The 21,429-nt window shown below is 35.8% G+C and overlaps 1 protein-coding gene across 1 annotated transcript in view; it reads right to left on the reverse strand.

Moving 5' to 3' along the window:
• Nucleotides 1–21,429, reverse strand: part of ANGPT1 (angiopoietin 1) — a gene marked incomplete at both ends in the record, with an annotated part of 250,965 nt that overhangs the window by 39,139 nt on the left and 190,397 nt on the right. The window contains 3 exon segments of the mRNA XM_079722584.1: nucleotides 1,652–1,818; nucleotides 10,474–10,575; nucleotides 19,054–19,181. Of these exon segments, the coding sequence (XP_079578710.1) occupies nucleotides 1,652–1,818; nucleotides 10,474–10,575; nucleotides 19,054–19,181 (397 nt within the window).

Below are 21,429 nucleotides of genomic sequence, written 5' to 3' on the forward strand. Positions count from 1 at the left end.
GGTTTTTCTTGTTATAAAACTCTCAAAATATTGACCTCCTTGGAAACATTTCTTCTTACAGTCCATTGCATTTTATAAATGTCTGTTCTTTGGTTTCTTGAGTTGCCATATGCACACCCTCTCTCCCCACGAGACTATCAACTCTTTAGATCTATTTCTCATCTTCTGTTGTGGTGACATCATCACTGTTTGTTAAGAAAATGATTATTATGTCTCCAAGGATCCAATCCCACACATAATCCATTAAAATAAAATGAGATGTGTTCATAAAAGAATTGTAGATTTAAACTCCTAAAGGATGGCATGTTTCAAAAAGACAAATAGCAGCAGAAACAGTTGAACTATGAGGAGATGGCCACACAGTTTGGAAAAAAAAGCATAAGGTCTTGGTCGCTGTCATTGCATTTTGTTTGAAGCAGTGTGCCAACCCTTTAATGCCCACAATCGTGTTTCCAAGACCAATGTAGAGTAGCCACGATATCGAGAGTTTAAAATCATTGCAACCCTAATTTACTGTTTATCTAATTTACAAAACTGAGTCACACACCATTATTAAGGACCTGCTATGTGCCAAGTATTGCATTTATGGGTACTGATATAAAAGTAACTGAAATATACTTCCTGTTCTCAAGGAAGGCCAACCAGTTTATTTAGTGACCTAGTTTGTAACAAAGCTAAACTGTGAGGTCTGGGAGACTAGTGACCTCATCACTGACTGCAAGTTTGCCAGTGCCTAGTAGAGTTCTGGGAACACAGAAGTAATACAATAAGTGTTTGTGAAATGAATTTACCACCCTGCATTACTTGATTAACCATTTTCTTCTAGTGTACAAGCTGCTCATTGAAAAAAAAATCAGAGATGTTAATAATTAAGTATATAGTCTATTTTTAATCCGCAATGATGTGTTGTGTATGTTGATGCCATTACTTGGATTTATTTTTGTCTCTCACATTACTGACCAAAAAATTCTAAATTATGCCTCATCTTATTTTTTAGTAAATCATTCAAACATAAAATTTTACTCCTCTTTTGTCACCTTCAAGATAATGTAAAAAATAGTTTAAGAAAAGTAAATAAGGGGAGTATTTATTTCAAGCCCCTGAGTTTGAGTCAATTCCCTGTCATTAGTTTTATATGTATAAATTCACTGCACCTCCATAACAATAACAGCAGCAATAAAAATAACAATAATATCATGTTTGAATTAATTCCCTATCCTCTAGAATTTAAGCCAACACCAAAATAATCAGTCTGTGAATAAATACACTACCATGTGTAAAATAGCTAGCACAGGGAGCTCACCTCAGTGACGACCTAGATGGGTGGGATGGGGGGGGTGGGAGGGAGGTCCAAGAGGGAGGGGATATAGGTACACATATAGCTGATTCACCTCATTGTACAGCAGAAACTAATACGACATTGTAAAGCAACCAATAAAGATGAAAAAAAAAATCAGTCTGTGAAAACTGAAATCTAAAGCTTTGAAGAAGTCTTTACAGGGTTTTTTGCATCCCTTTGTCATAGGCCTAGACAGCCTGGTTTTCATTTTGAAGGATAACTTTGATCATTTCTTTTTTTCACACTTTTCCATTAAAACTCTTAAATGACTAGGCCTGAGGCAGTTGAACACCACACCCAAGAAGGACCTACCTGTAATTTTGCTTTTCATTTCCTATGTGGAATCTGTCATATTGTGAATAGGCTCGGTTTCCTTCCCAGTCCATTAACTCGATTCTTAGTGTGTACTGCCTTTGACTGGTTATGGCAAAAATAAACTCATTCCCCAGCCAATATTCACCAGAGGGATTTCCAAAACCCTGTGAAAGAAGACAGAGATGCAGTTGTTAATTCAGAGAGAAGCTCTTTCCATGTTTCGTATTAAGTTATGTTCTAAACAATTAAAAACATTCTTTAAAGGTAAAGATGGTTCTTTCATATTTTTTTTGGTTCTTTCATATTTTTATACACTTTCTTCGATTACTCACTCAGTATTTTTCTGCTATGTTTCCCCCCATCGAGGCTCATGTCTAATTCTTATTACAGTAAATTCTGATATACAAATCTGTGTAGATGAGATGTTTTTTGTTTTGTTTTTTTTGTTTTTTTTCCGGTACGCGGGCCTCTCACTGTTGTGGCCTCTCCCGTTGTACAGCACAGGCTCCGGATGCGCAGGCTCAGCGGCCATGGCTCACGGGCCCAGCCACTCCGCGGCATGTGGGATCTTCCCAGACTGGGGCACGAACCCGTGTCCCCTGCACCGGCAGGTGGACTCTTAACCACTGCGCCACCAGGGAAGCCCGATGAGATGTTTTTGAATTAAATGAATCTGGCTAATAGGTTTAACCAGTAAATGCTTCTCAATCACAGCTTGCTTTTGAAAACGTTTCTAAAATACTAGTTAACGGAATATTTTCAACATGGTTTAAATATTTTTCAATGAATATCATCAGCATAGTATCAGACAAATTATTTAACAATATTAGTATTATTTTTGTTATTATTATTCACAAGTCAAATTACGGTTAGATAATAACAGATTACTAGACCCTTAACTTCTCTAGCTTTAACATTTTCATTTTTAAGTAATAATAAGCAAATCTGTAAATCCAAAACTGTAATCATTTAAATACTTCACCTCCATAGATGAGGATTTTGAGGCAGAAGGCTGACACTTAAGAGCTAGCGAGTGAACCTAGCTGGCTGCTCCACCCCAGAATCTCAGTATGGTTCCACTGTTCTCTTTAGGGCAATCCCAGTCACTGTTACTGTGTTCAAAATAGTTTTCTTTGTGGAGTAAAAGAAAGTACACAAAAGAAAGCTAACTCTTAATGTTGGTTATGTTAGTGATAGGAAAATTTAAAACCCTAGGAAACTACTGGCATCCTAGATTTTGGGTATTCTCAATTGCCTAAGAAAGTGTTCCTTGGTAAAACTTGAAGTTCAGTGTAATTCTTGATATATGGGTTTGTTTTACTGACCAGACTATGAACTCCTTGAGGACAGAAGCTGTGTTGTATTTGTGAATCCTCAAAGACTAGTAGAATGCTGGCATACACTGGGCCCTCCATATGTTTCACTGAAGTTCAAAGAAAATGGAAGAAAGGGAGGAAGGAAGAAAACAAAGGCTATAGCACCCTGCAATTGCATTTAGAGAAGTAACCTTAATACATAATTCTTGTTGTAGGTAATTTGGTTGTGTCTCAGGGGTATTTCTTAAAGTGCCCAACTGAATCATAATCACTGGAGCCCTAGTTGAAAAAAAATATTCCTGGCTCCAATTTGAATCAAGCTATCTGAGAGCCAGTCCATAAATCTGAATCTGAACAAACTCCCCGTTTATCTTGTGCACATTCATGCTTGGAAGACTTGGAGGTGTCCAGTGATCACATAATATACTTTGATGTTGCAGAAAGAAACATATTCTGGTTCACTGAGGTATTCATTAATAAAAGTTTTATTTTATCTGTATTAAGAAGAAGTATGAGGGAAGTACTAAAATAATCACAGCAATCCTCATTTTCTCAACACAGAAGATAGAATTTGGAAAATATTTGTTTCTTTTCATATTTAATGTATATCAACTTTACAGAATTACAACTACAGTAGAAGTGTTCTTAACTGATTTCTCCTTTAACCAACTTAACATATGAATCATTATTCTCCATTCCTTACTTAAAATATATTGATGCCCAGAGTACACTGAAAGTATTAAATACAATTGTGCACTACTGTCTGCCAATTGAGTGACTTACCAAAGGCCAACTGCATTTGGTAAGTCTCAAACTCATTTATGCCAGTTCTGTTATTGTAATGGTAAGATTTATAATGTTATGTAAGTAAGTTAAATATTAGTGGGGAAAGAGGAGTTTTTGTTCTGTTTTGTTTTTTATAAAAACTAATTTAAATATTTAGATTTGCTCAATGAAAGCAAATCACTAAAAAACGTTTTTGAGCTATATGTTGTTGCAACAACTCTAAAAGACTGAGGAAAATAATAAAACTTCAGAGGATTTTTAATGTACATTACTTTGTATATGCCTTACTTGCTCTAGTTTAAAAAAAACAGAAGCTAGAAATTTGATGCATTTGATTATGGGAAAGTTTTATGAAAGAGCCACTGACTCAGAATTCCAAGCTTTGAGCCTACATTATAAACACATGGGTAAATGAATGTATATTTTTTATATTTCAAAGAAATGTATTAGCATACAGAGGTACACTTTTAAGGTTATTCCCCAATTTAGCTTAGTTTTTTTTTTTTTTTTTTTGCGTTACGCGGGCCTCTCACTGCTGTGGCCTCTCCCGCTGCGGAGCACAGGCTTCGGACGCGCAAGCCCAGCGGCCATGGCTCACCGGCCCAGCCGCTCCGCGGCACATGGGATCCTCCCGGCCCGGGGCATGAACCCGTGTCCCCTGCATCGGCAAGCGGACTCTCAACCACTGCGCCACCAGGGAAGCCCTTAGCTTAGTTTTTGATTAACTGAACACCCTTTGTCCAAATTGCAGTGGGTATATGCATTCCCAAAGATCATCTACCTGTAGCTCAGAGTACAGGTAGATGATGAAGTCCATACTCCAGTGCCTCCTTTCTTCTCTGTTCCTAAGATGCTCAAGTCACACTTTGCAAGAGTCCCACAGTGGCAGGAAATCTTAGAGCAATTTAAGATGTGCTAAGAATTTTACACATTTTTAGGGCAGCTGGTGCTTCATACCAGGGAGAAGAGTAAAGCTTACCTTCTCCAATGAATAAGCAAAGCAGAAAGTTACAGGGGACTGAAAGTCAAAGAATTAGCACATTCTCAGTTGCAGCAGCTACGGGGAAGAAAAAGAAGACTGCTTGGATTCTCTTTGCATTTCTTCTCAGCTCAGACATGTCAAAACTCTCTCTATAGCCACTTGATTCCCTCTTTTGTGTAGCCAGTTAGAAGAGATTCAGTAATTGTACTAACTGTGAATAAGGAGGGTGGGAATGATGAAGTGCTAAGTTTTAGATCAAATATTTCCATGCTGTTGAAAGTGTTGCAAGGATAAAAAGCTCTCCAGCTTAGTGAAAAGTACTGTGATCTCCAGTGAGCCTCAGAAAAGGAGGAGCATTTGTATCATTCCTCCAAGAGCCTCCATTCCCCTCTTGGCATGCAGTTTTGTACCCCTCTCTAAGCGGAGATTAACAACCCTTCCTAAACAGTTTGCTTTTTCTGACTGAAAATAGAGGAAGAAGCAACTGAAAAGAAAGCAATGAAATTTGCTTTCATAAACCAAAATTTTATTTCATGCACCTTCCCAAAAAACTTTCTAAATATGCTGTATTGGCTACAAGGAATCAACATGACTGTTAGAGAGATAGTGTAGGGAAGAAACCTTCTAATGGCTGAGTGCAGTGATGTAGAAACAACCATTTCATCATAAAGATGAAAAATTCAAGAAAGAAGGGGAAATGGGTTCCTATATTAGTAAACTGTCTACTGGCTAGTTTATCAGGCCGGCCACGAATCTGACACCTAGGAACAAAGACTTGGCTTTGATTAAACAACTTCTACTCCCTCTCTCTGCTCCAATTTGAAGGCTTGCTCTGTCACACATTTGCTGTTACTTTTAAGCCTCAGTTTCCTTATATGCAAAACAAGGATTTAAAATGTCATTTCCATATATACTGTTGCGAGAAAAAAGTGAGATAATATACCTAAAGCATCTATCTCAGTGCTGATGCATGAGAAGCACTTAACAAAAATCTAGTTGTTTTTATTATAATTAGAGGATATATCACAATATATAGTAATTTTCTGTTTACTCGCCTGTCTCCCAAGAGACTATAAGCTATATGATGTTAAGCAGGTTCTTTTCTACTCTGTATGAGAAAGGGAACAAAAATAATCCAGGTCTTGTCTTAGCCTGAGGATTAATAAGGGGATATGAACCAATTCTTTAAATGGCTTTCAGATGCTAGGAACTAATGTATTCTTATGACAAGTTGAATATTGGTTTATACAAATGAGTACTGTCACTTTAATCCAAGAAGTTAATTATTAAACAAGAAATTTAAACCAACTGGTTGCAACTGGGGCTAAACTATGACACAAACCATAGTTTGTGTCTACAGATTATCTTCTTACTCTTGTTTCTGCTTTCCTAATGCTAAAGAGAAGCTGTCTTCTTCAACTCTACTGTGGTCCTATTTTTTAAAATCCCTTTCTCACTACATTTCAAAAGTTTTAGGATCTACAAAAGAGGTAATTTTTGAGATCTTAAGCCCATGCTAATAAACCGATCATTCTGACACTTACTTTCAATTGGCAGTGCACATCAGAAAGAGCTGTGGAGCTTTTTCAAAATATAGATGACTTGGTTCCTGTATGGAAGTTCTGACTCAGTATGTCTGGGGTGGTCTTAGAGATCTGTACATTTAAAAGGTTCCCCAGGTGAATGTGCTGTGTACCAAAGGTGGGGAACCATAGGATTATGATGTAGAATAACTATTCCGAGTGCAAATGAGAAAAAAGAAATTAACCAGATCAAATTACCTAAGTGGTACAAGGGAAGAGATAAAACTTCATCTTCATATTGAAGATATTAGGAGTTAAGTGTTGATTATGTACTATGGGGCTGTCCTTGAAAAAATTCATATTTATGCCTGAAATACAGAGATGACCAATGCACAAACAAGCAAAAAAAGGTTTACACATTATTGTACACATAACAGCTTACCACAGGTTTATATTTTACTCCAAATAAACAGCTTGCAACATTCATAAGAATAAAAGTAAAATATACAAAATTCAGGGCTGACACTGAAAAAGGAGCAAGTCCTTATTGAATAAACAAACAATATTAATAAAAATAGAATTTCTTCCTTTTTATAAATAAAATCCAAGGATGCTATGACATATCCTTTCATGAAAACTACTATTTAGTTACATCAATCATAATCGTATGAAAGATTTTGATATCATAATTCAGATAGATTGTTAATCAATTTTAATTCTCCTTCAGCTCTTTAATAAAAGGCAAAAGACCCTGGAATTTAGCTTAAACTAATACTGACTTAAAATTGGCCTTAAAAACCACATTTTGCTAAAAAAAAAAAAAAAGCACACAGGGGAAAGACCAATATTCATTAGTTTTTTCCAAAATCTGCAGAAATGTTCAGTTTTGGTTTGTATTTTTCCAAGTTAATAAAATAATTGTCTCTGATACTTTATTTGTTTTGTCTGATAATGCTCATAGGAAGTGTTGACTTTTTATAGCTGAAACAATTGAAAACAGACACAGTCCATGTATCCTATGGATTTCATCTCTTTTCATAAAATGATTAAAGAAAATAGATAAGATATCAGGGTTACTGAGCTGTGGCTTTCCAAAGGTACTTAACGTACAATTCAATTGTGCATCTCCTCTAACTGCTGAGACAGCCCAAGAAAGATCAGAGGATGATTTATTTCAGCATTTTAAATTTCTTATATATTTTTCTCCTTTTAATGTGAAGAGGTTAAAATGCAGTTGAAAATGTGCTCTTAATCTCTTTCCAGAAACAAAGAACTCCCAGAAGGTATTGTGCTGTGCCTGAAATACTTGTGTCAGTAGGAAGCTCTGTTTATATGGGTAATTGTTTTCAATACAAAGACAGGTTGTCTCCAGGGCATTAGTCACTACCTTCTGTAAAGTTAGGCCACTGGGGTACTGTTTGGAACTCCTAGCTTGATTGGGCTTTATATGCAAAAGTACTGCTGTTAAGTGTTATTGCTGGAGGCCACTAAATGGTATCCTTATGGCTTGAAGGAGTTAATATAGTTCCCTAAGTGCCTCATTAAAAAAGCCCACTTCGGACTTCCCTCTCAGCAAACATCTTTACAAATCCATAAACCAGGTTTTGCTTAATCTCCTCATAAGGAAGTTTAAGTGAAAACAAAGCTTAGGTAAAAGATTTTGTAGGCTTAAAGCCAATGTTAAGAATCAAATAAATTACAAATCTTCCATGTTGAGAGAGGTTTAAAAATTATAATTATATATTTGTAATTTCATGTGTTAGTAATTTTAACATATTGTTCTGGAGACCTTATGAAGCAAGAGGCAGCCCATAGATGTCAACCAGAATGAAGGGAAGGAGGGAGGAAAGGCAGAAAAGAAGAAGGGATGAAACTTTATTTCTACACTCAGTGCCTGAGAAAGAAGTGAAGCGTCTTACTGCATATAATAGATCAGGGAAGACTGAGGATGAAGTGGTACACGCCAAGAAGTTCTTTTTCCCAAAGGGTGTACACCCTAGCAGCAAGTTCTGATTCAGGGAGCAGAAGTGGGTGTGATTGATAAGCGTTGGCATAAGGGGTCTATATCCATTCTTTGTGGAGTCGTTATTTTGTCTTTAGGTGAAAGAAAAGCTCTTGAGGAAACAACCGAAATGCTTTATACCATGTGTTTTGGTGAAAATTAACCAAGTTATAACATATAATAAATTCTTTTAATTAAAACAAAAAGACGTCATCAGACTCATTTTTGCCAAAATGTTTCAGAAGTTTGGAGTTTATCTCATTTCTGACCATGTAGAATTGACACTCGTATGATAAACTGTTCTAGTTTGAATAAAACATGATAGTCTTTCTACTTTAAAAAAAGGAAAAAAGATAAAAAATAAATAAAAAAGGGAGAGGAGTAAACTTCACAAAAGTTTGGGGCTTTTGGTTATTGTGAATAAACAATAATTCAGTCCCATGCCAATAATTTTAAAAAGTACTTAAAATATATACATTTGGTAAATGCTTATAAGACATGAATCAATGCCATCCTTCATACGTCAGTCTCTCTTACTTAATGTGCCTAGTTTGTCAAGGCAGCAGATGCTTACAGCTAGTAAGTCACCATTTTGGAAAGTCACTGTGATGACAACTTTATATCAAATTTTCTTTTACCATTAGTATTAATAATCATGTATTTCAGACTTGCCAGAATCTATATTTATAGTCTAATTCTCAGATAACTTCTTCACGTCTAATTTTAGTAGTGAAAATAATCATGATTTAAGGTGACTGCAAAATAATATTTTTGCCAGAGTTAAAAAAAAAATTGCAGTCTTTGATGTTTTAATCTTGGATCATGATAATACTTACTGTTTACTGACAATTCAATGTGCCAAGAGCTTTACTTATAGCTAATCCTCACAATATCCCTGCAAGGCAGATGAGGTACTATTATTAATGTACTCTTTTAACAAGTGAGAAAGTTAAGGTATGGGTTAAGTGATTTGCCAAAAATCACTCCATTTGTAAGTGGCAGAGTAAAGACTAGAACAGTGCATGTGCAAGACAGGAAGCCATGTCTCCAGGGTGACCCCAGAACCAAGAGTCTTCAGTCTACAGAACTCAAAGAATAGAAATGTTGCTCCTGGAGCTCTTTACAAAGCAAGAAATCTTTTAATATGAAAACTCTGGGTTCCAGCAGCTTATATGGACTGATTCAAGCCTAGCCAATCAGCTTCTATGTTTGAGATTCCCCTGATCCTTTAAATTTCACCCTGATACCTGGATTGTGGAGACAGATTTGAAGAGCCTTGCCTCTTGTCTCCTTACTGGTCGACCTCGAAATAAAAGCTCTTTCTTTTCTCAAAAGCCTGTGCCATAGTATTGGCTTCTACAAACCTTAGGCAACGAGCCCTTGCTCAGTAACATCACCTTTATCCTATGTTCTCACAGGTAATTTTGTATAATAGGTTTGATATAAAAATTAGGTAAGAATTTATGTATGAGGCTTACACATATTAAACACTGAAAGGGTTAGATATGATGATGATGATGATGATGATGTCTGCTGTTACTTTGGAGGCCTCAGTGAATCATGCCTCACAGTTCACACCCTTGTGTACTTGTCTCACTTTGAATCTGGACTGGCCCTGTCATCAACTTTAACTAAAAGAATGTAGTGGAAGTGAAACCATGCCATTTCTGGGTCTAATAAATCTTAAAAAGGACTGGAAGGTTCTATTTTTGTGCTTGAGGGATGTCAACTGCCACTTAGTAAGTCTGATGACCCTGGATCACTGTACTGGGAGAAGCCCGACTTAGCCACATCAAGGAGTTCTCAGTCCATAGCCAGCAACAACTTGCCAGCCATGTGAGTGAAGCAATTGGTAGTACCTCCCAGTCCTGCACCAAAGCCCACAGCCCTGCACACTTCCCTTGTCCTGGCTCAGGTACCCAGCCTGGGTCTAAATTCTAGCTTCCTCCACCCTCATTCAACCAGGAACAAATTCAGACAATATGTAACAGTTCACTAAATAATTTCAGTAATATATTTTTCCTTCTGATGCACACGTGGAAATCATTTACTGAAAAAGATTTATGAGTGTTTTATGTTTAATGAGAATAATGTCACAAACATTATCATTTTATTTTTAAAATAACTGAAAGGCATCTAAAAATACAAAGGTTTATCACATAGTGTAGTGGAGAAAATCTACAGAAACTATGCAAATTCTTTCATCTTACCATTTTATATTCTTTCCAACCTCTTTGGAAATCTAGACTTCCATCTTCACGATGCTGTATTACAGTCCAACCTCCCCCATTGAGATCCATATTGCAAAATACCTGACAAAGGGAAAATAAAGTCAAGTGAAAATTACGTCTATTTTAAACAAACAGGTATCAGATATGTTTCAAGACAGAAATAGGATAGGCCTACAGACAAAAATAATAAAAATTGCCATATTGAAAATATTTAGACATTTTATTGGCTATTTCTTCTATATTCGAGTTGTTTCTGATTAAATCCCATCAAATGTGCATAAATTACTTGTAAAAGTTTAAATCAGTCAGCTGAAAATTGTCTCAGTCACAGACTATAAAAATTATTTTTAAAAAGTCTGTCTTAATGGTAATAGGCACTATGTATATTCAATTTTTTTAAATGCTACTAAAAATTTCCAAAGTTACAGACCGTTTTATTGCTAAAACATAAGATTTGGAATTTTCTATCTTTAACTTGTTAAATCACAATATACTAATAATAAAGGTTTTGGAAAAATAATATTTAAAAAATCATTTATATTTAGTTATTACACATTTCATGGTATATTAACTCCTACATGCTCATATACTACAATAACTATTCTTGATGGTTCAGTATTACATTAGAGGCAAAATTTGGTCCCCAGCATATGGAGAACACATTATTTGCTTGAATTTTTGTCATGAACAATAAGAAGAGAACATGACATACTGTATTCCTTCTGACTGTGAGAAGCATTTCTTTCCCATGTGGAAAAGTTATCCAAATCTTTCAAAGACTTATGCTTATTTCAATTATTCTAAATACAATACCATTTATTTAGAATTTGATTCATTTCCCCCAGAGTCCACCCAAGGAGAGAAACATATCTGTAATGGCATTATCTTTGGAGAGCAATCACTGTAATTGATGTAGCATAAATGTGGCAGCTTGATTATTCAAGGGCTCAGCTTTGGGGAACATCATTCCCCCGGCAATTGACTACTAAAGCAATTTGGAGGCTGGCTAAAGGTGTAGATATGAGGCAACAGCAGCAGGCAGGCTGTGTGGGCAAAGAGCCTGATTAAAGGAAAACCTCAAGTGTTTTCCCTGAGGCATTAAATTTGGAGCACAAATGGCTAAAGGGTATGAAAACAACGGCAAGAACTGTTATTCAAAGGACAAATTGTTCAAGTACTTCCTCGAGTAAAAGGAACTAGGAAGTAGATACTTAACTGCGAGCATACAAAAATAGGCAAAATGCTCTCCTGAGGGCTCTTCCTCTAATTTGAACATGCACCCATCAGTATGTATTCATTATCACTAGGAACTGACTCACCTCCAAGATCACAGATTTGACATTCCTCTCCCTGTCCTAAAGTTCTCCCTCTACTAATCCCTTAACCTCTATGCGCCTGCTCTTTGTCCTCAACATAACCTCCATCTAGTCTTTTGCTTCCTTAATTCTAATTCTAATTCAATTTTTTTCACCCAACAAGCATTTTTGAGCATTGATTCTGTGTTACAACTGGCGATATTATGATGAACGAAATACAGATAATTTCCTCAAAACACCTAAAAGTTAAAACATTGAGTGTCCCTGTAGAGTTAAGGAGATGTGAGAATCCACAATTTTCAACTCTAGTGACCTGAGAATAATAGAGTCAGTAATCTAAATGAGAAATTTAAGGAAGAGAGCTAACATGTGAGAAAAGAAAATGATCATGGTTTTGAAAACCTAGGGTTTCAGATAACATAGTCATCCAAAAGGGGGAGTTTATTGATCAGTTAGAGATGATCTAACTGTAGGTAGATCAAGGGTAAGAATACAGATAAGAGCATGAGGGTCTAAGAAAGAAACAGTCATAACAATAGTATGCCTTTTAACTGCTAGATAATTTAAACACTTTACATGCATTTTCTAATTTATCTCATAAGAACCTTGTGATGTAGGTATGATTATTATCTCCATTTTGCAGGTGAAAAACCTAAGGCTTTGAGTATTTCAGCAACTTACCAATGGTTATTAGTAATATAACAGGTACTGGATCTAGGATTTGAACCCCCTGTTTACCTAATTCAAAATTATATTAGGGGTAATCTTCTTGAAAGCACAAAGATGGAATTTTAAAGAAGTAAAAAAAAAAAAAAAGTGGAAACAGATGTGGGGGGAGGGTCGGGTCCAAGAATGGGCTTTGGTGAACAACTGATGGAGATAAAAGACACCAATAACCTTTAGACAGGCAGGAACTTCATTTTATTTGCTAATGTCCCTGGTGCCTAGAGCAGTAGGGACAGTAGCCTAGCAGGTACTAAATGAATATTTGTTGAAAAACTAGAGATGCAATAAGGAAAGACATAAAATAGGAAAACTTGATTAATGGAATGCAGTGAAAGCTGGGGATGGATTTTGAGTTGGGGGAATAATCTACTTAATCAAATATTCCAGACAAGTCAAGATAAATAAAGATTAAGAAAATACACACTTAAATTTAAAATGAAGGAGCCATTAGTGACCTTGAAGAGAGAGACTGAAGGATTCCTATAAGAATAAAATCCAGATGGCACAGTTTACAGAGGGCATAGTTGGTGATTCAACACAAGTGGCCAAAGTGGAACTTTACTGGTAAAACAGATAAGAGTGAGTGAAAATGTCAAGGAAATATTTTGTTAGAGGAAACTAATTTCACTTGTTTTTTAATTATATTTTACCCTGCCTTGACTGGTTAATCTAGAATTTTTTTTCCAGATTTTGATTTCCTAATGGACACTGATTGCCTGAAAGTTTGCCAAACTGTGTTTGCAAACCTATAAAGTCCACTTAACACACTCAGGGGAAGGAATAACTACATCTATAAACATAGAGTGTATAGAGAAAACTGTTCTTTACAGTTTTTTTATTACTATTATCTATATTATTAAAATTCTATGCACTTAAAAAGTTTTAAAATCACTCACCAATTTTAGAAAAAGACAACTTTCCTTTTAAACAAAGGTATCTACTGACTTGAAAATGTTAAGATGTGTTGGGAGTTCTTCTTAGGTAAAGACCCAGAGAAAGTTGCCCAGAGGAGAGAGAAGTTACCCAGGCAAATTACTGCCTTGGAAGCTAAAGTGCAGAGAACTTAAGAGGTTAGACTTATGCTCTACAATTCTTATTAGGACTCAGTAATAACAGCAAGGATAACAGCTGCCATTTGCGGAATGTGGACACAATAGAACTGAACGACACATTGGTTAGGGGCATGGACTCAGGTGCAACATTGCCTGTGTTCAAGTCCCACCTCTGCTCTCTCAAGCTATGTCATGGATCTTTTGCAAGGACTAAATGAGTCAATGCATATGGAGTTTTTAGAACAGTGTTTGGCACATACTAAGCTTTGTCATTAATCTCTTAGATGTATTTCACAGATGAGATAATATGTATTTATAATGTGCACATATACTCTATGTATATAATATCTCATATATTATAACAGCTATTATATATTTCACATAATTTATTATTTATAATTTATTATGAATAATACAGAACATATAAAGCCAAAATATATAGAAGTTCAATAAACTGTCCTTATGGTTACAATTACCAGCTTCTTGTTAATAATACTGGCATCATCAATCTTTGAGCATGCTTTTTAGTGTACGTGTATATGTATATACATATACATATATGTATATGTACATATATATATGAAGCTGGATTCATGCTAGCACACACACACAAAAGACCATGTTATTTCTAGTCAGAAGAAAAATAAAAAGCCTATGCTTAACAGATGAAGGAAGTTAAAAAAATTAGGTGGTTGGTTTCAAAAGATTTGAGATATGAAAGGACTTGAAAAGTTCCTTCGCCAATATGGTATGGTCTGTGCTATCTGGCAGTGTGCTTCCTGTAGACACAGGCCCCACTACATTTACTATGCCTGTTGCATTTATTGATCATATGACTTGAGCTTAACTCTATCCGAGAAAAGATTGAACTGGCTCCTATCCCAGGCAAGGTCAAAGCTTTCAAGCATTAAATATCCTTTAATATAATATAACGATTTAAACCCAAACAAAAAGGGGAAATTTGATTCACATAGTTCTTATGCTTTTATGCTGTGTGCAAGTTGGAATGATTAACCTTGTGAGTGTTAATTATTTTTCTGTAACCTTAAATAAAAAAGGCTCAATACATTTGTTATAGTCCTTTTCCAAGAATTAGGGAAATTATAAATTCAGAAACAAATTTTAAAATATTTTACAATAACCAGAGTTATGATTTAATGGTTTGTTTTAGTGAATGAAACTAAGCTGGTTATAGTGCATTTGGTTTTAGAAACATGAAATAAAAGGAAAAACCCTATTCCCTACTACCATGCATTGAAGGGAATTCAGAGAGGAAGATAACCACAAGCCATTAATAATGAAAAAAAGTAAAAAATATATATATAAATGCTCTAATTCTCATTTTCTATCTGCTTGAAAATTTTAATAGTCCTAGAAAACTGCCTTTGGCTTCCATGTCACATTTGAAAAGATAATACTCTTCTAAATTTTGCAGACAGTCTTTCTTGGCAGGGAATGATGTCAGTCAAAACAACTGTGTAACAATTGTGTATACTTGCAACTCCCACTCTGCCTAAAATTAATAATTCCTATTAATAGTTTTTGTTAATTGCCTAAATAGGCCAATTTAATTGATTGATCCATATCTTATATCATACATAATTGAACTTTTTGTTTTGTTTTTATATAGGCTTGCCTTGAGTTTCTCACCCTTGCTAGAACTTCTGCAAGCATTAAAATGAGCGAAGTTTTTGTTAAGCATATCCACAATTAGCACCAAACTTTATAGCTCCAAAGTATAATCTACATGGAAGGGTGAAGGTCCTAAAGATGCATTTTTCCAAGCACTTTTTATAGAACTGAGAGGATACCAATTATTTATATCAAAATAAGAAAAGAAAATGAGGAAGTGGGATGGCTTACAATCAGAACATAATTTTCTGACAATAAACTCTTTGCCGTGTCATTCACATAGGCTCCTATAAAAAATTATGAATGGTACGGGTTCAGTCAATACTAATATAAGTAATTATCCTACTTAGTCCCCTCTTAAGATGGTCCAGTCTAGAGTTAATTCCTTGGTTACAAAGTCTGTGTTCAATATTTACTATGGGATTTGGGCAAGTTATTTTTCTAAAATAGGGATAATGGGAGCACCTATATCAGAGAGTTATTGAAAGGAGTAAACAAGTGAGTATATGTATCTAAAGTGCTTAGAATAGAACCTGGCAAACCGTAAATGCACAGTACTTTTGAACTATTATATTAATCAGTTTCTAAATTACATTGGGGAAGTTCACACAATATTTGTTCTCACTAATGTTAAGCTATGTGAATATAATAAGGGATTTAAAACAAAACTTGCTACCTACCAGAAAGTGCAGGTGCATCAGCCTAAAGTATCCATCTCCATAACAGAACAATATTACTACTTGTGAGAGGATCGTGATCATAAAAGGGAAAGAATAAAACAAGGGAATGAACACTTAAGTCAAGAGGAAGGCCAAAGTCTTTCTTCCTTATGGTCAGTTATCTCCCCCTCTCACAATGCTCTGTTATTATTTCCAATTGAACTAACTCTAATGACAGTACAAATGATGTGAAGTTCTGCTTCTTCCATCTGAAGTGCCATGGGGCTGTTTCTATAGTGATAAAATTTGCCTCTTACAGGCCTGTATTGATAATGATTGCTAATCTGTTTGTGGTAATATTTTTCCCTGGGACTAAATCTAGTAAGTTTAATTTAGCAGGTATTTGGCATTTGTGGATTTAATATTTTAGATTTTTTTTAAGAACAACACCGAAGCTCTATAATATGTAAAATTCATTATTTTGCAGAGGCGTAAATTTAAGTCATGTTATCCTTGTGAAACCAACATAGAAGTCAGCCACTGAACTAGTGAACTGGATCCTCTAACCCACTCTTTCATGTAATCTTTTAAAAAAGCAAATTTATTTAAGTTTATAAGTTATTGTTCAAGTTTATGAGTTATTATTCAAGTTTATGAGTTATTCAAGATTATGAGTTAGGATACTTTTCTTCCACCCTAACAGAAGCAGTGGTTCTGCAAATAGCCTGTGCATTATTTGCATCTCAAAACATTTTGAACTAGAATAGAGTTATGAATTTACATGACTTAAATTTAATGGAATGATCAAACTTTACTTGTAATGCTCTCACTAAGGGCCACGAGGTAGTATTGGTGATGGACTGAAAAAGATTCTAAAAGTGTAAAAATTAATCTAAAAACTTTAAAATTTCTTTTATTTATATATTCATACATATAGAATTATTAAGAGTCTAAAAGGAGGGTCACAATATTTTTAGTTAACTTTATTTTTATAGTCATTATGTTAGAGGGGACATGACAATCATTTAGGGGTTCTTTCAGGTCTTGGGCAGCACAACAGGTAAATTGCAGAAAGTATTTATGTTAGCTCCACTCCTCTCCCCCAGGACAGTTTCTAACACACTTCACATGCCATCTGTATGGTGTGTCAGTGTGTGGGCGTGCCTACATGCCTGTGCACATGTATGAATTGAATTTAAACTTAAGTATGATTTTAAGTTATCAGTAAGCAGAGTAGGAAGGCTTCATGTCATATGATCCAAAGGATTCAAAAAGCTCATTTCTACAATAAATTACCCTCTCCTCTTTTTTTTGCGGTACGCGGGCCTCGCACCGTTGTGGCCTCTCCTGTTGTGGAGCACAGGCTCCGGACACGCAGGCTTAGCGGCCATGGCTCACGGGCCCAGCCGCTCCGCGGCATGTGGGATCTTCCCGGACCGGGGCACGAACCCGTGTCCCCTGCATCGGCAGGCGGACTCTCAACCACTGCGCCACCAGGGAAGCCCTACCCTCTCCTCTTTACTCCTAAACTTGCTATTGTACCTTCACAAATTTTTTTTTTTTTTAAGACATGGAACACAGCTGATTCAGTGAAGTTTTGCACAGAAGCCCAAAATGAAATACAGTGAAACCAAACTTCTCTGGTAGGTGACCCAGGTAGCAATGTCCATAACTGCCTGCCACCTTTTTTACCCCCTGCACTTTCTCTATCTCTTCCCCCTGTTATAGGTCAGTATGGAAGACCTCTTTTCAGAAGAAAATTCTGTTCCAGCAAAGAGAAAAATCATTGAGCTAACTTAAACCACTAATCCTCACTGAAATCAGCAGAGAGGATAGCAGAGTCCAGACTCTCCCTCTTGACATATGTGTGACATCTGTGACATCTGGCAAACTGGTCTCCATGATCCATTTCCCTCATCCATCAAAGGAAACGAACAATCAGATTGACTAAGTAAGTTAGGTTTACTTACTATATACTACACAGAAGTGTTGGTATTATCATCAGCAGGTCATTTATTTATTCATTCATTTCAGCACATATTTACTGAGGACCTATTATGTGCCAGAAACTATTCTGGGTCCTGAGAAATCAAAGATAAAAGTAAAATCCTTGCCTCATAGAATTCTGGTAGTGAGAGAGTCATGAAAAGTTGCTTGAGGGAATCAGGGAAAGCCTTCCAAGAGCATTTGCACAGTACCCAGAGGAAATGGGGACAAAGGACTGGTAATTTAGGTGGGGCATGAAAGGAGAAAAATTGTTCCATCTTTTGAGGATTAAGCACTGCAAGGGCAGGTGGTCCTCTTGGGGTCTTGAGCATCTGGCTAAAGTTTTTTATACGTTGAAAAACGGCTTTCTTCAAGGCTCTCCATAAACCCTGCTTCAAACAGCCTCTATCACTACACTTCTACAGTATGTTATAATTTCTGTGTAATTGTCTGTCTTCACCACTACACTGGGAACTGTTTTATATTATGTCCCTAGTCATTTACTGACAAATAAATGACATACACTTAATATGTATTGAATGAAGGAATGGATGGATGATTTAATGAATAAATAGGGAGAAAGAGTATATAGAGGAGGTGTGACAGCAAGACAGTGTTTTCTTACTTCAGAGTTTACTTTGGATCCTGTTCAATATACTGATGAAAACTATCCTCCAACACACTCTTTTAGGTAAATAGGAAAAGCAAGTCCTTTCAAGATTATGAGTTAAGATCAAATATGTTTCTCTACCTAAATAGGAGCAGTGGTTCTAGAAACATGTCTCTAGCTCTCTCTCCACGGTATCTGAACTGTAGTTGATGTGTACCATCTGGGTCCTTAGGACTTTAGAAGATGGTTCCTAACTCATCTCCATGCACTTGAAGTATATGTGACTTCAACATGTAATCTGTACAAGGCAAGCATTTATGAACAATGGGACATTCCAGGAATGAGCAGAGAGTAAATGGAAAACTTCGTGTGAAATAGGGATGGGATATGTGAGGGTTGGAAGAGGTCTGTACAATAGGGTTTTCATCTTTTATGGACCTGGGAAACAGAGTATCTTTGGGAGGAAAGAGCTCAGGCACATATATTTTCAGTTTAACAAGCCCACAAATCAATCTGATTATTCAGCAATTCAACTAGGATCTGCTTTACATCTCATAAACAAACACTTCTGGTTTTACCTTTTTGGGTTCTGGCATATTATTAATATAAATAGTGTAGATTCCACTTTTATTAAAACCAGCTTGATATACATCTGCACAGTCTCTAAATGGCTTTTCTTCCTCTTTTTTTCCTCCCTTTAGTAAAACTGCAAAAAAAAAAAAAAAAAAAGATTGCAATATGTGAATATCAGTACCATTAGTGCCGAAATGGACTCCAAGTATAGGTAAGCAGGTCTTCATTTCCTCCAAACAAATGTCAATGTTGCATTTATTGAAAAATCAATCATAAGAACAATACTAGATTTTGAGGTGACTCACAGAATTACAAAACTATAGGAAAAATATGTGATCAGTTTGTAACTGAATACTTTTTATATTTTGCTTAATTTCTTGTTTTTTTCTCTATCACTTCCAGAACATCAACTCAAGGGACAAATAACCTGATCATGTAATACCTGCAATTGGTAACAATTCTGTCAATGTTTCTCTAAAATTTCTAAAATGTTCTTACCTACATTTCATAGGAAAGTTTGAAAAATGTTAAAGCATTTTTGGAGGAGGGAGAGGTGAAGATAAATTCAAACATAAAAATACAATATGGAGGTTTAAGATGCTAAAAGAAGGTTGTACTGTTTTTCTGTGGCTTTATATTGAAGAGCTCCTAGAAATTTTTAGTTTTTAAAAACTCTCAAAATAATTAAAAGGTAGAAAGAAGTCTCTGATCCAATTTAACAATCTAGAATGAAAAGGGAAGTAAACTTTGTTTTTTATTTAATGGTCTGAAGTTAAACTATCAGGTGGGAGACATACAAATAGAAGAACAAAAATTAGTAAGATTTGGCTGGGCTTCCCTGGTGGCGCAGTGGTTGAGAGTCCGCCTGCCGATGCAGGGGACACAGGTTTGTGCCCCGGTCCAGGAAGATCCCACATGCCGCAGAGCGGCTGGGCCCGTGAGCCATGGCCGCTGAGCCTGAGCGTCCGGAGCCGGTGCTCCGCAACGGGAGAGGCCACAACAGTGAGAGGCCGGCGTACAGCAAAAAAAAAAAAAAAAAAAAATTAATAAGATTTGAAATTAAGTTATATAGGTGGAAGAGCTCAGTAAAAGCTGAAGTCAAGTGGAAAAAGAAATTTAATTAGAGATATAGCCGCTACTGAGAGGAACTTTATTTCATTCATTGAGCTTCATCCACTATTAAGTTCTTATTAATGAGATCAAAATACAAAAATGACTCATTTAATAGTCCTCAGCTAAAGATATAAGTGGTATCTTTGTAAAATATTTATGATTTAGTATTTTCTAATAAATACATGTTATTTTAGCAATTTGCTTCATTAGCCTTTTTTTTGAAGTTAATACTATTTTATAATCTTGCCCTTAAAGTCTCTGGTTACTTAATAGTTATCTGCTTTCAATCACTTTGAGTCACTATGGTATTTTAAAATAATAATATCAAAGGTAAGCTATGAATCAGTGCTTTTAAAATGACTTTAAATGTTCTAACAATCTAAAATACTAACCTGATTTATATTTGACACATGGTGTTACTAATTTATAGGTAATTAAAAATTAACAGTCTAATCTTTGTAGAAAGAATGACTATCTCAATATAAATATTTCAAATTTTCAAAAATTACTATGGTTCAAGGAAATGAAGTATCCATGTCATATATGTTGCTATAACAAAAATATAGAATTATAACATTTAATAGCATTATGGTTCTCTACATAGCTCCTGTTTGCACTAGTGGTTTTGCCTACTTATATTAAAAGCTACTTCTAAATACCACCCATCACAATTGCAATATCAGGGACTTCCCTGGTGGCACAGTGGTTAAGACTGTGCGCTCCCCTAACTAAGTGTCCATCATTGGATGAATGGATAAAGAAGATGTGGCACATATATACAATGGAATATTACTCAGCCATAAAAAGAAACGAAATTGAGATATTTGTAGTGAGGTGGACGGACCTAGAGTCTGTCATACAGAGTGAAGTAAGTCAGAAAGAGAAAAACAAATACCGTATGCTAACACATATATATGGAATCTAAGAAAAAAAAAGGTCATGAAGAACCTAGGGGTTAAGACGGGAATAAAGACACAGACCTACCAGAGAATGGACTTGAGGATATGGGGAGGGGGGAAGGGTAAGCTGTGACAAAGTGAGAGAGTGGCATGGAAATATATACACTACCAAACGTAAAATAGATAGCTAGTGGGAAGCAGCTGCATAGCACAGGGAGATCAGCTTGGTGGTTTGTGACCACCTAGAGGGGTGGGATAGGGAGGGTGGGAAGGAGGGAGACGCAAGAGGGAAGAGATATGGGAACATATGTATAACTGATTCACTTTGTTATAAAGCAGAAACTAACATACCATTGTAAAGCAATTATA

This window comes from Hyperoodon ampullatus (genome assembly GCF_949752795.1).
Source record: "Hyperoodon ampullatus genome assembly, chromosome: 17".
Taxonomy (NCBI): Eukaryota; Metazoa; Chordata; class Mammalia; order Artiodactyla; family Ziphiidae; genus Hyperoodon; species Hyperoodon ampullatus.